Source organism: Lampris incognitus, chromosome 17 (genome assembly GCF_029633865.1).
Source record: "Lampris incognitus isolate fLamInc1 chromosome 17, fLamInc1.hap2, whole genome shotgun sequence".
Lineage (NCBI taxonomy): Eukaryota > Metazoa > Chordata > Actinopteri > Lampriformes > Lampridae > Lampris > Lampris incognitus.
The window spans coordinates 18,852,140-18,866,525 of record NC_079227.1 but is presented as its reverse complement, the minus strand read 5'-3'; the positions used below and the strand labels follow the sequence as shown (position 1 = coordinate 18,866,525).

At 41.1% G+C, this 14,386-nt stretch overlaps 1 protein-coding gene across 1 annotated transcript; it reads right to left on the bottom strand.

Moving 5' to 3' along the window:
* Positions 1 to 99: 99 nt before the first annotated feature.
* On the bottom strand, positions 100 to 1,296 carry ccr10 (chemokine (C-C motif) receptor 10). The gene has a single exon (XM_056296706.1). The coding sequence runs from the start codon at positions 1,294 to 1,296 to the stop codon at positions 100 to 102; it is 1,197 nt and encodes a 398-aa protein (XP_056152681.1).
* Between the last annotated feature and the right edge of the window lie 13,090 nt (positions 1,297 to 14,386).

Sequence of the window (14,386 nt, the reverse complement as noted above, 5' to 3'; positions counted from 1 at the left end):
AAGCAATAATGATAGCAATAACAGAACTATTGTAAAACTGCTAGTTAAGGCTTTTCTTTGTATAAATAATACCAAGATCATAGGCCAAATAATGAACTTCTACTTGGTTCTTTGGAACAGAAATGACTTAGACAAGACAGTGTTTGGATCTGGTTCTGGAAACTGAAACATGGTGGCATTTGTCCCCTTGGTGATAGAAGGACCATAGCGAGGAGGATGAGGAGTGACTGAGGAGAGAGTGTTGACGGCCAGGGAGGAGGGGGACCTGCAGCTGGAGCTCTCTGGTCTTTGCTCTACATGGTGTCCATACGCACAGCCTGCATTGTGCATGAGCCTCAGCACGTCATTTCGAAAGCGTATGCCGACCAGGGCGTAGAGGATGGGGTTGAGGCAGCAGCGGGTGTACGCCAAAGTGCAGGTCACATACTCCCACAGCAGGCCACAAAATTGGCCCGCTATTTTGTGTGACAGCACCACGGTGTGGGGCAGCTGGAAGACCAGGAAAACCAACACCAGCACAACCATCAACTTTAGGGTGCGTTGGCGCTGCCACCCCTTGGCCCGGCCTTGTCCATGCCCCTCACACAGCACGTGCGCAATTAAGGAGTAGCATATCACCATAACCAGGAAAGACAGGCAGAAAACAGCAATCAGGGCTCTGTTGGTGACCTTTTTGGCCTCCCCGCTCTTGTTTACAATACAGTGCGCATCCCTTCCCGATCCCAACACCCTTGAATACAGGATCTCGGGCAAGCTCAGGAGAAAGGCGACAAGCCACACACTCATAGACAAGAGCTTGCCCCATGTCAGTATCTGGCTACGCAGCCTCATAACCTCTTGAGCCTTTACCACCACAATGTAGCGGTCAACACTGATCAAAGCCAGCAGCAATAATCCGCTGTACGTGTTCATGGCATAACATGCACGCGTAGCACGGCAAAGAGGGGTGTCGAAGATCCAACCGAGATAGGTGTCAATGCCCTGGAAGGGGAGGGTGAAGAGGAGGAGGGTGTCAGCTATCGCCAAGTGGAAGAGGAAGACATCGGTCATTGAGCGAAGCCGGAGACGACGGTAAAGGGCGAAGGTGGCGATGACGAGGGCATTTCCCATCAGACCCACGGGGAAGATCAGGCAGAAGACGCAGGTTTGGAAGAACTTGATGGTAATCTCGTGCTTGCCGGCTTCGCAGATCTCAGCCAAGTCCTGGCAGTCACTCACATTGTAAGTGGGGCAGTTAAAGTCATCATAAATGGCCACATCAAAGAAGTCATAACCCAAAATGGAGGTGTTATCCATAGCTGAGGGAAAAGAAAGGTGTCAGATTTATTAGTGACAAAGGAAATGAAAGGGAATCCTGCAATTGTTCCAAATAAAAAAGAACCATTGTTCATATAGGTCAATGTTACTGCCCCCTCCCCATATCAGTAATTCACTTTTTTTCAAATTAATGTGAATTTATTTTCTAATTAGAATATAAGCATACCGCCTGCTGCCCAATGACTGCTGGGATAGGCTCCAGCATCCCCGCAACCCTGAGTAAGGATAAGCGGTTTGGATAATGAATGAATATAATCATAGGTGTAGTTCACACTTCCTGGTTGCTTAATGAGCACTCATTTAGTTTTCATTTACCTCTCTTTTGTGTTTCAAGGACGTAACCCACCTTAAAAAAAGTGATGTAGTCTGTAGTCAGGGCCACCCATAAGGGGGGAAAAGGGGAAAACCATGGAGGTCAGCGGTAATCATGTTCATCCTAAATATAAGCAATGCTAATGGCAATATTTGCTACTGAGTGTGAACTGGCTAAACAGATGGACTTTAAAGACATTATAAAGGAATTTGCATCCAATAAGACAAGGAAGATGGCTGTGTAAGAGGTAAAGATGAAGCCACAAAGTAAGAAATTGCATTTTCTAAGAAATATGTGGTGTAAGTGTAGCAGATCTTTGTTGGCCTTGGTGTGTTAAACTATGTCAAAGAGTTCTATTGTGTGTGTGTGTGTGTGTGTGTGTGTGTGTGTGTGTGTGTGTGTGTGTGTGTGTGTGTGTGTGTGTGTGTGTGTGTGTGTGTGTGTGCCTATGCCTATGCCTATGTAGCCCCCGTTACTGAGTTAAGTCTCTTTCGGTTTACATGTATGTATGTGTTTAGTAGCAGAGAGAGCATGCGCATGTGTTGATATGAGTAAATCAGATCTTTTTTGGGGGGGCCGAGCCATTTCTGTGGTTGGGCCTGTCCGTATACAGAATTATGCGTTTTCCAGACATGTTAATCAAAAACGTTGGTGATGCCCCTTTGCACAGCCAGAGTTTTTGCACCGTAAAGTTTTACAATATTATTTTGATGCAGTATGTCTTTTTTGATACCATGCATTTTAACATTGCACGCTCATTTCAGAGCAAACTGATGTTGGTGCTGCGCCGTTTCGTCTATTGGCTTTAACGATTTGTTCTCTGAGGTTTTTGAAATGCAGGTCAGACCATTTCCACAGGTGTTGGCTGCCTCTGCATTGCATGGTGTTTCAAAGCCAGATGTTTCTGAGGTTTGTGAACGTTGTGGGTCCGCCGTTTCTTTAGCTGTCTGATGTGGGACATGTTAAAACATGTTCAGGTTTGGGCAAAAGTAAGCCTTATCGTGTGTCGATATAGTAAAAGGTCAGACCTCAAAACCCAAGTAAGTGCTCACTATACGTCTGACCGCGGCCCAGATCCTCTCTCTTGGTAGATGTGTAGCTTCTCAGTTACATATGTTTTGATATGCTTGTCTGCTTTTGAAAAATAAGACTTCACCAAATTTGTGTTTAAGTTCCCTGTCTGTATTTTCAAAACCCTTTTGACATTTCTTTAAAAGGGTGTTGCACGGTCAAGCTCTTCAAGTTGCTTATTAACCAACAAAGCCAGGGAGTTGCAATTTAGGGTCTTGCGTGACCCTAAATTGCAACCGGAGTGATTTGAAGCCTTTTATATAGGCTTCAAATCACTCCGGTGAAACGTAACAAGTTTAACCCTTTACTTTCACAATACTGTAATACATGTCAAATCACTGAAGGTTCATATTTCCACTCTATTTTTGAGTGTCCTTTTATTAAGGACTTCTGGGTCAGAGTATGTAGAGAAATTGATATTTTATTCAAGAAAAAACTTTCCCTTGACCCTCTTCTCAGTGTTCTGGCAATACATACAGCGGCACTAAATCTGAGCCCTTCTTCCCTGAAGCTGCTTAAGGTGCTTCTTTTCAGTGCAAAGAGATGTGTGCGTCTCCACGTCTCCAGTGGATTTCGGACTCTGTCCCTACGGTTTCACATTGGATTCAGAGTGTTGTGGATCATATCCCTTTAAACTAGAACGACCGGGATTTCACTCCTGCCTAAAATGACCATGGGAGGTCAAAATGACCGCCAGTTTTTAAACTCTATATTCTGTCAAGATTAAATACCCAGTTGAGATGTTAATGCATTGCACATGTTAGTATGTCTGTTAGTAAACGACTGAAACCAAAATTAACATTTTAACAACCATAATACTATTTTTAAACCATTTAAACTTCAGAGACATGGTCGAACTTGAATAGCAAAATTGAAAAAGTGAAAATATTACCCGAGAAACAAAACAGAAAACACATATGGCTAATCTAACAAACGTAACAAGGCCTATAAAATGTGAAAAGAAAAAAAGAAAAAAATAACCGAAAATAACCATTGAAACAGTCCCAAATAACGACCGGAACTTAAAAACTACTAGAACGACCACTGGAGGTCAAAATGACTGCCCACAGTTTTTAAACTCTATATTCTCTCACGATAAATACCCAGTTGCGATATTGATGCATATGTTAGTATTAATGATATTGTAGCGAAATACTGCCCCCGAATTCGCTACAATCTGTTAGTATGTCTGTTAAGAAACGACTGACACTGTGGTGATACACAATTGAGGGTAGATTCACCAGGGGCTGCTGCTCCTTTAAGGCAGACGAGTGCTGATGTAGGCACTGCTTAGAGTTTCCGGGGTGGAGCCATGTTTGCAGCAGCCTAGCGGTTAGCTGGTTGCCACGAGAGATTGTGCTGTATCCATGTTGTTTTGTGTGGTGAGTAAACGGAATTGACTCGACTTGATCTCTCCGTCTCTTCATTCCTGCACTCCCACAACACCAAAATGAATTTTTTAACAACTATTACTCTGCACTGGAGAGCGCTAGTGTGTTTCTAAGACAGCGCAATGAACTTGACGAAGGAAATGACGCGATAAATAATGACATGACGTGCATGATGACGCGCAGATTATGCGTAGTCATTTTGACCACTCATGGTCATTTTAGGTAGTTCTTATCATAACTTTTTTTGTGTGTGCAGTTGATCTAAAACTCATTTTAATGCAAATATAGACAATTTTACGAGCATTCAGGGAGCGGCAGGTCTGTATCTTTTTCTTTCTTTCTCACAATTATTAAACTCCGAAAATCCAAAGCGGTCAAAATGACGGTATGTATATGTATGTGCATTAATAAATTGTTAAAATGTAAAAAGAAAAAGTATTGTATTGCACAATTAAGTTGCTCGAATGTAAACCGGTTGATTTCTGACAAACTGATTTGCAATCATATGGCATCAGATCCACAACTTTTAATTACTTTACTTTAACACGAGGCTGTTGTTAACGCCACGTTCAGAGTTCACACGCTGCACATAGGAAACATGTTTTCCTCTCGTCTTGAAGAGGAGACGTTTACAAGGTGTGTTGCACAGTTTGAGTCACTTGCAGCGATGTTGCGTGACAGCGGTGCTAGGCCGTTGGCACAGGGGGAAACCGTGGGCAGCTTTCGGTCTACAAATCACTAAGTGTCGCGTGCCAACAGCTTTTATAATCAGTTCCCACCAACACTTTGTTTCATTTCCACCTGCATTTCAGTCGCTGTCAGTCTGCTTTGCTTTTTAGAAGTATAATATTATCTATTTCTAGTCTTAAATGGCAAGTTAGCCAAACCCACAAATGGAAATTTTCATTAACTGACTTCCTGCACGGGTAAGTGGAGAGCAATTGAAAACAGGTCATCATGCGCTGTTTATTGTCAGATGATAGTTGTTGGGCCTGCTGTATACGTTTATTGGTAACTCAACGTGTTTCGTTTACATCGATAATGATTCACAGACTCTTGAAGTTTGAAAACCAAAATAGCCTGGTTGGCCACAGTGAACAACAGCTAATATCTCACACAGTCCGTACATGTCTGATATTTATGTGCAGGTAGATGCAGGCCTGGCTAAAGCTGATGTATGGGGATTTGGCACTGTAATGCACAATTTTGCTGCAATAGGCCAGATAGTAAACAGTTCCTCCAAAGGCTTGGACTTCATTATCTCTAATTCATCATGACGGATTGACCAGGCAGTCTTGTATCCCAGTCTGTGCATTGAAATCGGTTAACAAGCGGCCGTTTTGTTAATAGGCTCTGTTCATATTATTAAGATTTGTGTGCTTGAGAGAGACACCCGGGGGGGGGTAATTACTTCGTACCACAGTGATTATAATGAACTTGCACAATGCACTTTACATAGTTCCTACGCGTTATGTTACTTGTAACTGAAATTAATTATTTTAAAGGTAGGATCATATACATTGGGCGGCACAGTGGCCCAGTGGTTAGCGCTGTCGCCTCACAGCAAGAAGGTCCTGGGTTCGAACCCCGGGGTTGTCCAACCTTGGGGGTCATCCCAGGTCATCCTCTGTGTTGAGTTTGCATGTTCTCCCCATGTCTGTGGTGGGTTTTCTCCGGGTGCTCTGGTTTCCTCCACCATCAAAAAAACATGCATGTTAGGGTTAATACTCCTGTCTGTGCCCCTGACCGAGGCAATGGAAAGATGAACTGGAATTGGTCCCCAGGTGCTTCACGGCAGCTGCCCACTGCTCCTAGCTACACAGCTAGGATGGATTAAATGCAGAGAGGAATTTCCACACGGGGATTAATATAGCATGTAAAATATATATATATATATATATATATATATATATATATATATATATATATATATATATATAGCGGGGGGGTTTTTTTTGGAAACCATCAATGGTGTTGATAAAAGTGCTCAACTAATGAGGAGCGGAATATCGATATCAATATTGATATTGACATTCCCCAATACAGATGCAGGGAAAAAACTTTTAATACATAGCAGTACAAGCTTGCTTCATGCTTCACGCACTCATCAGCTGCTAAAAGGTTTTTTTCCTGCACCTGTATTGATATTCTACTCCTCGTTAGTTGAGCACTTCTATCAACACCTTGATGGTTTCCGGAAAAGAAAAAAAACGCTATATACATTATATATATATATATATATATATATATATATATATATACACACACACACACACACACACACACACACACACACACACACATGCTATAGGTGTTTGGGGACATCACACCATGCGACATCTGGTCTTGAGCGGTAATAAACTCATCGGTGGTGCCAAGACCCCCCCCCCTTTCCCCCCAGGACAGACTCCCAGTAGAATGAACTGTTCAATTAAAGACTAGGTAACAGTTCAAAACAAGTCCATTTTCACAGTCTATTTTCACTTTAAATGTAATTTCCATCAAATTCTCAATCAGTATTTATCGCGTTTATCACAGCTTTGTCACATGCGGTAGGCCTACAGCATTTGATTGCTGGATCGATGGATTCATATCGAACATGTAAGAAATTAGAAACCAATCAAACCACTCAAAAACAACCGTTCTAGTTTAAAGAACGCACACAAACAACTCATTGACAAGAAAATGAAGAAAAAGAAAAATGTCCGAAAAAGGAACAGGTCCAATTGGACGCGCTTATTTGCTCACGTTTCCAACAACAGTGCCGTGGGTTCAACACCATGGTCCACTGTAACTATATAAAAATAACGTATGAGAGGAAAGTACACAAGTGTAGGTGGGCAGAATGTGTGGTAGCATACATGTATCGGTGGGCTAAATCATTAATTTCACTGTTTTGCCTGGAAAATCAGCATCATCCTTTTTCACAGCAAGGCTGTTTATATTTCTCACTTCAGCACATTTGGGCTACTTGGCACACATCCAAAAAGGAAAACAAAAGACAAAACAAGTACAAATAAAGATCTCACAACATGAGCGAATATAAGGTAACAGTGCAAGGCAAGAGAGAGAGAGAGAGCGCAAGAAAGAGAGAGAGAGTAAGGATTTGGGGAGAGACGGGTTATTTTTGTACAGAACATAAAAGGGAACACATCTTCACAGCACAAAATGCAATCAGCTATTTGAGAAAGAGCATCTGCAAGTCATTCTGATCACAAATTGCTCTCAGGTTGATGAGACGGTCAACTTTCAATTAACCTAATCAATTTATGATGAGGTACCTACTTACTTACTTACTTACTTACTTATTTACTTACTTACTTTCAGCCGAAAGTAGTAGCAGTAGTAGTAGATTTATGATTAGGTTTTGGGCTGATGAAGGATTATAAAGAGCATGCCAACCTAAATGCAGCAAATATACTATCTTCTATATGGGGCGAATCATCGTTATCACTGGTTATCAATTACGCCCCTCCACCAGTATTACTGGTTTTCTATTCTATGAGTTTTTTCTTTACATTCATCTGTTGTGCCAGTTATGCCAGCCTCCGATCAGGTAGCTTTTACACCTGGAACAACACAGTGACTTGCAATGAACCACCCGGCAGGATGGAAAACCAGCAGCGTTGGTGTTCCCTATGAGAACAACTACCCACAATGATAGCATACATATATTACCAGTGTTTTAAAACCCAGTCCTCAGGAATCCTCTGTCCTGCAGCTTTCCCATGTAACCCGTTATACTCATCTCATCAGCAGTTGGTTATTTGGCATCCTTGACATAAATAAGAATTATTTCATCGAGTAACTACAAACAGGCCCATGTACAGCAAACAGACAGGGTTGCAAAGAAAATCTGCAGGGCAGGGGTTACTCGGGGACTAGGTTGGAAAACAACGTCTGATGGACCTTTTGTTAGAGCCGTGAAATGACAGGCGAGAAAGAAAAATGCCATCAGCGAGGAAATGCTCCTTGGATTCATCAAGCGTTCACAGCCATCACTACATATAGTCATCAGTGGTGCTGAGACACACTTTAGTAAGTCGCAGGTCTTCATATGTCTTTTGTACCTTGATATTGCAAGAATTGTGGTAAATGTGCATGAGAGCATCTGAGAGTTTGCACTGGCTGACTAGAGCGGTTGTAATCACCCGTATATGCACCAAAGAAATACACGTTCCAGAATAAGAGCATATATGGATGTTACGTATTTTGCATTTATTCAAGTGTCGCTATTCTCTATTCTCTGTGTTTTCAACTTTACAACAGCATTTCTATGTTGTAGTTTGGATTTCCAGTATGCAGGTTCTCAGGCGTTGTACCACCAAAAAGAAGAAAAAAATCTAAATAAAAAAAACAGTTTCAAGTGCGTATTTATAAATATCACAAAAACCACATGATGCTGAAATAGGCCTGCTTTGTTTTGCAGCTGCGCTCTTATCTAAAATTAACTTCTCCATCAGTATTTTCATTTGAGATGTTCATATAATTTAAACGGAAAAAAACAAAACAAAAACAAAGATTTAATGGCAATGAAATAAGACTAGAGAAAATGAAATCTTAGTGAAGTGCTACGAAAAAGGAATATTAAAAGACTTTCAGGCTTAAACTCACGGATTAAGAAGCAGCGAAAGAAAATAAAAAAATTTTTACATGACATTTGATACATTTGCAACATCAACCGCCTAACAAATTGAGTTTTCTCAAGTGACTTTACCTGTGGTGTTTGGAGCAACAGACATGTCCCCAGCCTCCTGTCTGTGGCGCCTGCAGAGTTTTTAGCAGATGATGGCACAACAAAGGTGAACCTATGGCCTAATCCTTCTTCCCCATCAGCCTATCAGACTAGAGCTGTGTTTGGCCGATGCTGTCAAGCCCAGGTCATGGTTGTTTGCATCATCAGCAGGCGGCACACACGTAAAAAATGCTCTCTCTCATCTACTTATTTCTGAGGCTGATGTTGTGGTGTGCAGATATTGGCTCATGACTTGTTTACAAGAACTTGCAGATTCAGCAGTCCAGTCATTTCAACAAAAAACAAAAAAAAGCACACACAAGTTTTACTGAGGAAAGCAGATCATTGTGCTTATCAAGATGGGGGGAAAAAAGAAAGTTATGGAGATTTCTTCATGATTGTGGTTCGATAGTCTCATTTGTTTGAATTGAGACGTGTTCTGAATTTGCTGGGTTTCTAGTTATGAGACCGAAGAGCTTCTTTTTTTATGGGGACTCTGAGTAATGTTTTGCAAAAACGTTTATGGTTTGATTTGATTTACTTGCTCACGATAATTTGTATATCAAAATACATTTAACAGTCATTAAGCTGGCCATGTTGACTACATTGACTATGTTGAACAGATTGACTCTTGAATTTTTTCAACATCCCTTTGATAAATCTATAATCCCTGTTAACTTGGTTGGGCTAAATGGATGAAGCCTAAATGCAGCACAGTGCACAGTGCTAACCCTCTGCAGCAAGCTGCAAATGACAAGGCTTTGGATATAAAATGAAGTACCTTGGGATCTTCCATCAAGGTATGACTGGCAAACATCCTCCATATGACCTCTGTTGAGGTTGCACAGCCGTTGGTGTTGTACAAGCTTGGCAGCACATGGGTGTAGCCCATTGTACAGTATACATTTGATACCTTCTCTGCAGCATGGATGGTGTGTGTGTGTGTGTGTGTGTGTGTGTGTGTGTGTGTGTGTGTGTGTGTGTGTGTGTGCGTGCGTGTGTGTGTGTGTGTGTGTGTGTGTGTGTGTGTGTGCATTCTTGTACTTCTATCTTTGTGAGGACCAATTTGAGTTTTCATCCATCAGAGTGAGTTCATTTTGGCAGATGCTCACCTCTCTGTAAGGGTTTAAGGGGGTTAAGGTTAGAATTAGGATTAGGTTAAGGTTAGGGTATGGGTTAAGGTTAGGCATGTAGTTATGATGGTCAAGGTTAGGGTTAAAGGCTAGGGAATGAATGTAGTCAATGAGGGGTCCCCACAAAGATTTTTTTTTTAATCTTGCTAAATGTCTATGTGAGCCCATTCCATCAAATCGCACTAAAGTCACGACCTCTGACGACTGCAGTCAAGTTGATCACCAGTGCCTTATTCACACTAGGGTTCAGATATCGGACAAGGCAAAAGACTCTCAGAAACAGTGTTAGGTTCACAGCTGGGCTTAGGTGTTTACAGATCTGGACCAACAATGTGGTTTTCCACATCTGATTTTAACACTATGATTTCTACCACCACCCATGTTATTTATATTTGTGGTATTCGCTGGCTGATGGGAAACCAATTACCTTCATTTGACACAGTGGCTCTGTGTTTCACCCATCTTTATAAGATGCCTCGCATCACTCACAGCTACATTGTCAGTGTTAATATTAAATTATTTAATTTTTAAAGAATCATTCATAGTATGACATATCTATATAGTCACATGAAAAAGTATTTACACCCCCATGAAAAGTTTTTCTTTTTTAACATATGTGAACATATCAGTATTTCAGCGACATTTAAACAGTATCTATAGATTAAGGTGATCTCATTGAAATAAAAACAATGAAAAATTGAATTTGCAATGATTTATTCAACAAAAAATTAACACAAATGCCATTTCCTTCTGTGGAAAAAGTAATTACACCCTTGGCTCTAACTGGGATTGCCCTCTTTTGGAAGAAATAACCTCAAGTAGGCCTTTCTTCTAACCGTCTACCAGTCTCCGACATCAACTGGGAGCAAGTTTTGCCCTCTCCTCTGTGCAGAATTCTTTCAGCGGTACAATGTTTGTGGGGTTCCTTGCGTGCACAGCCCGTTTCAAACACCCCCCCCCCCCCATAGCGTCTGCATGGGACTTAGATGGTTTTGGCTTGGCCATCCCAGAATCCTCCATTTCTCTCTTTTCCGCCATTCCTCTGTGGATTCACTGGAATGTTTAGGGTTATTTTCATGTTGCAAGGTCCACTTTCGGTTGAGCTTCAATCGTCTGACACATGGTCTCACATTCTCCTCATACACCTTCAGGTAAAATGAAGAATTCATAGTGTATTCTATGGTGGTGAGCTGCCTAGGCCCTGATGCAGCAAAGCAACCCCAAACCATAAAATTTCTACCACTATGGTGTCAGGATCTTCTGGTCAAATGCTTTCTTTGGTTTTCACCAGACATGTCTTCTGGTACTGTGGCCAAACAACTCCGATCTTTGACTCGTCTATCCAGAGCACACTGTTTCAGGTGTTCACTGGCAAACTTTAGTCTTGCCCTGATGTTCTTTCTGGACAGCAAAGGTTTCCTACTAGCACACCTCCCGTGTATATCAAATTTGTGCAACCTCTTTCTAATGGTGGACTCATACACTTTGGCGTCAACAGTGTCAGGAGCTACCCATAGGTCCCGTGATGAAAGTTTTGGTATTCTTATAGACTTCTTTCAGCGTCTCGCAGTCTGCTCTTGGCCTGGCCTGGCCTGGCCAAGTCTGCAGTTTTTTGAAATCTTCTCCACTCGTAGATGATCTTCTGGGCAGTGGAATGATTGATCTCCAGTCATTTGGAGATCTTTTTAAATCCCTTGCCAGACACATAGGCTTCTATAACCTTTTCTCTGAAGGCCTCAGAGAGCTCTTTCAATCTAGGGAAGGTGATACCACACACTTCAACAACAGAGAGCCAACCAAACTAAATGTCTGGGCGTTGAAATAAGACCGGTTCCTCCAAGATCTTCTCTAGCCATCTGCTAATCATTTGCACCTGATTCAAATTTTAGGTACCTGAAATAGTGCTAAATGTAGGGGTGTACTTACTTTTTCCACATCCAAAATTTGCATTTACGTTTATCTAAATTATACAATGGACTACAAAATGTATATGTTGCATGATATTTGTTCTATTATATCACCTTTCTCTATCAATATTGTTGAAATGCAGATCATCTGTATGCTGAAATAAGCTGAAAAGTCAAAACTGTGGTGGTGTACTTACTTTTTCACATATATGTATGTATGGACACGCGCGCACACACACACACACACACACACACATATATATATATATATAATTTTTTACTGTATTACATCACATTGAATAATAATCCATTTTGCTGTAAATGAAATACTCAAGTGTTCAAAATTGATAAAAATAATTACCTTTAAGGCTTTTTTTATTTAAAACCCTCAGACAGAGAACCTATAATTTGATGTGATTTTTTTTTGCAGCCACGATGTTACATACATTCTTAAAAAAATACAATTTATAAATTAAATGATGATGATTATGATGATGATGATTATTATTATTATTACTTACTTTCTTTAAAGACAAAAAGCAAAACTCACATACACAGAGACAATCAGTTATATGTAAACAAGACAAAGCTATGAGCTTCTCAGTCTTAGGGATTCGTTTGGTGACTAACAAACTTGGAGGAAAAAAAGAGTCAATCAATCAATCAATCAATCAATCAATCAATCAATCAATCAATCAAGTTGGGTTTTATATAGAGCTTTTCTAGCTGCAACAGCCACTCAAAGCGCTTTACATTTCTGGTCAAATCTGAATTTCAGACACCTGTTACAATAGAACACAAGCCGTTTTCTGTACAGTCACTATCTATTTCATCTGCGTAAGGCCACCGAAATGTGATTTACAACGCTTAACTTATTCACACAGGTGTATTACAAAAAGATTAGACATGGGCTGTTTGAGACTATTGACATTAAGCAGACCAGTGACCGACCTTAGTCGGTATGCAGATAACGGATTGTCGACAGCAGTGGGATGGTCACCAGAAACTATAAAGTTATTTTCCTGTACCTAACATTACCACTTCCATTATTACCACATGGGACTGAATCAGAGCCTCTGAACAGCACACAGGCTTTGCACATTAACACGGCCGAATGGGTCTCCATGTCAACTGTTCGACTAGATTAACTGTTCGAAGAGATTGAATAGGATGCAAAGGGCAAAGAGTGGCTTTGCCCTTTGCATTTTGGTGGGGACTTGAAAAGGTCAAAGGTCATGTTCTCTGATGAATTTCCACCATTCAACTATAGTCTTCTCCTGAGCTGTATTTATTCCCGATAAAGACTGCAATATTTTCATGTAAATAAACTAACAGATGTTTCTTTTGGTGGATTTGTTTTGTGCTCTGTAGAGAGGAGAACTATTATTTGCTGCACTTGACTGCTCAACCTTGATATTGTCTTTAAAAATGTTGTGTTATGTCTAATGTGATTCATGTGAGCAACCCATCGAATTAAATTGCTTCTATGTGCAATTTTAATTGTCTTGAAAATGCAAAAGAAAGATAAATAAATTGACTCTAATTCTCATTTTCATCAGCCTGGGAAGTAAACAGTCTCATGCTGCGGTCCCATCAGGTTTTCACACATTGCCAAATCACTTTATGTCACGCCCATATTTTTCCAAGGGGGTTCCCGAACAATGTCTTTCAACACTGACCAACCTGTCTAACTGTTCTGTTTCCTGTCTCCACAGACAAAGGTGCAGACTGCAGCCATCAAAAGAGCTGACATCCTGCACATTAAGAGGCACGATGCAGGAAGTTCACTTGGGTCTGTGAGCGCAAAGCCAAATAGTCGCTCACATGGAATTCAAAGGGGTTGCAGGTTTTTGTGGAGACAGCAGAGGGTAAAAAAAAAAAGTTGAATGAAGTTATTGCACCACTGCAGGCATGTATGTTTTGTGTTTCTGTTTCATGTTTCGTGTTTCAGTACCCCTGCACATCTCCCCGGTTTCCTGGTGCCAGTGTTGGCCTTGTCTCTGTGATGGCCATCTTCATAGCTGCCAAGTGGAGTGGGAAGTCCCTCAAGAGCCTTTCACTGGCGATCTCAGAGAAGGCAGGAAACTCAGCAACACTGTCCCTACGCCCACATTGCCAGTAACATCAGGACACCCTACGAGCACGCACACACACATATACACACACACACACTTTTATTTTATTTTTTTCTGGAGATGTGCGCTATTCACAGTACTCATGCACACATGCAGACTCACTCACTCATACACACATGCATACACACATGCACACATTCACACACACTTATCCCAATCAAGCAATACAGGAAGAGATAGGATACTGTTGTGGCATTATGCAGGAGTATCCGGGCTTTGTGTTTGCCCAAGTGGGGTACACAATGTGAGGACATCCCAGCAATTAACTTATATACTGCAACCAAGTCAATTTTTCTCTTTTTAAATATGAACATACAGAGTCGTGGCAATTTTTATCATTGGTAATTTCTATGAGAATGACTGTGAATTGTGTATCAAAACCTC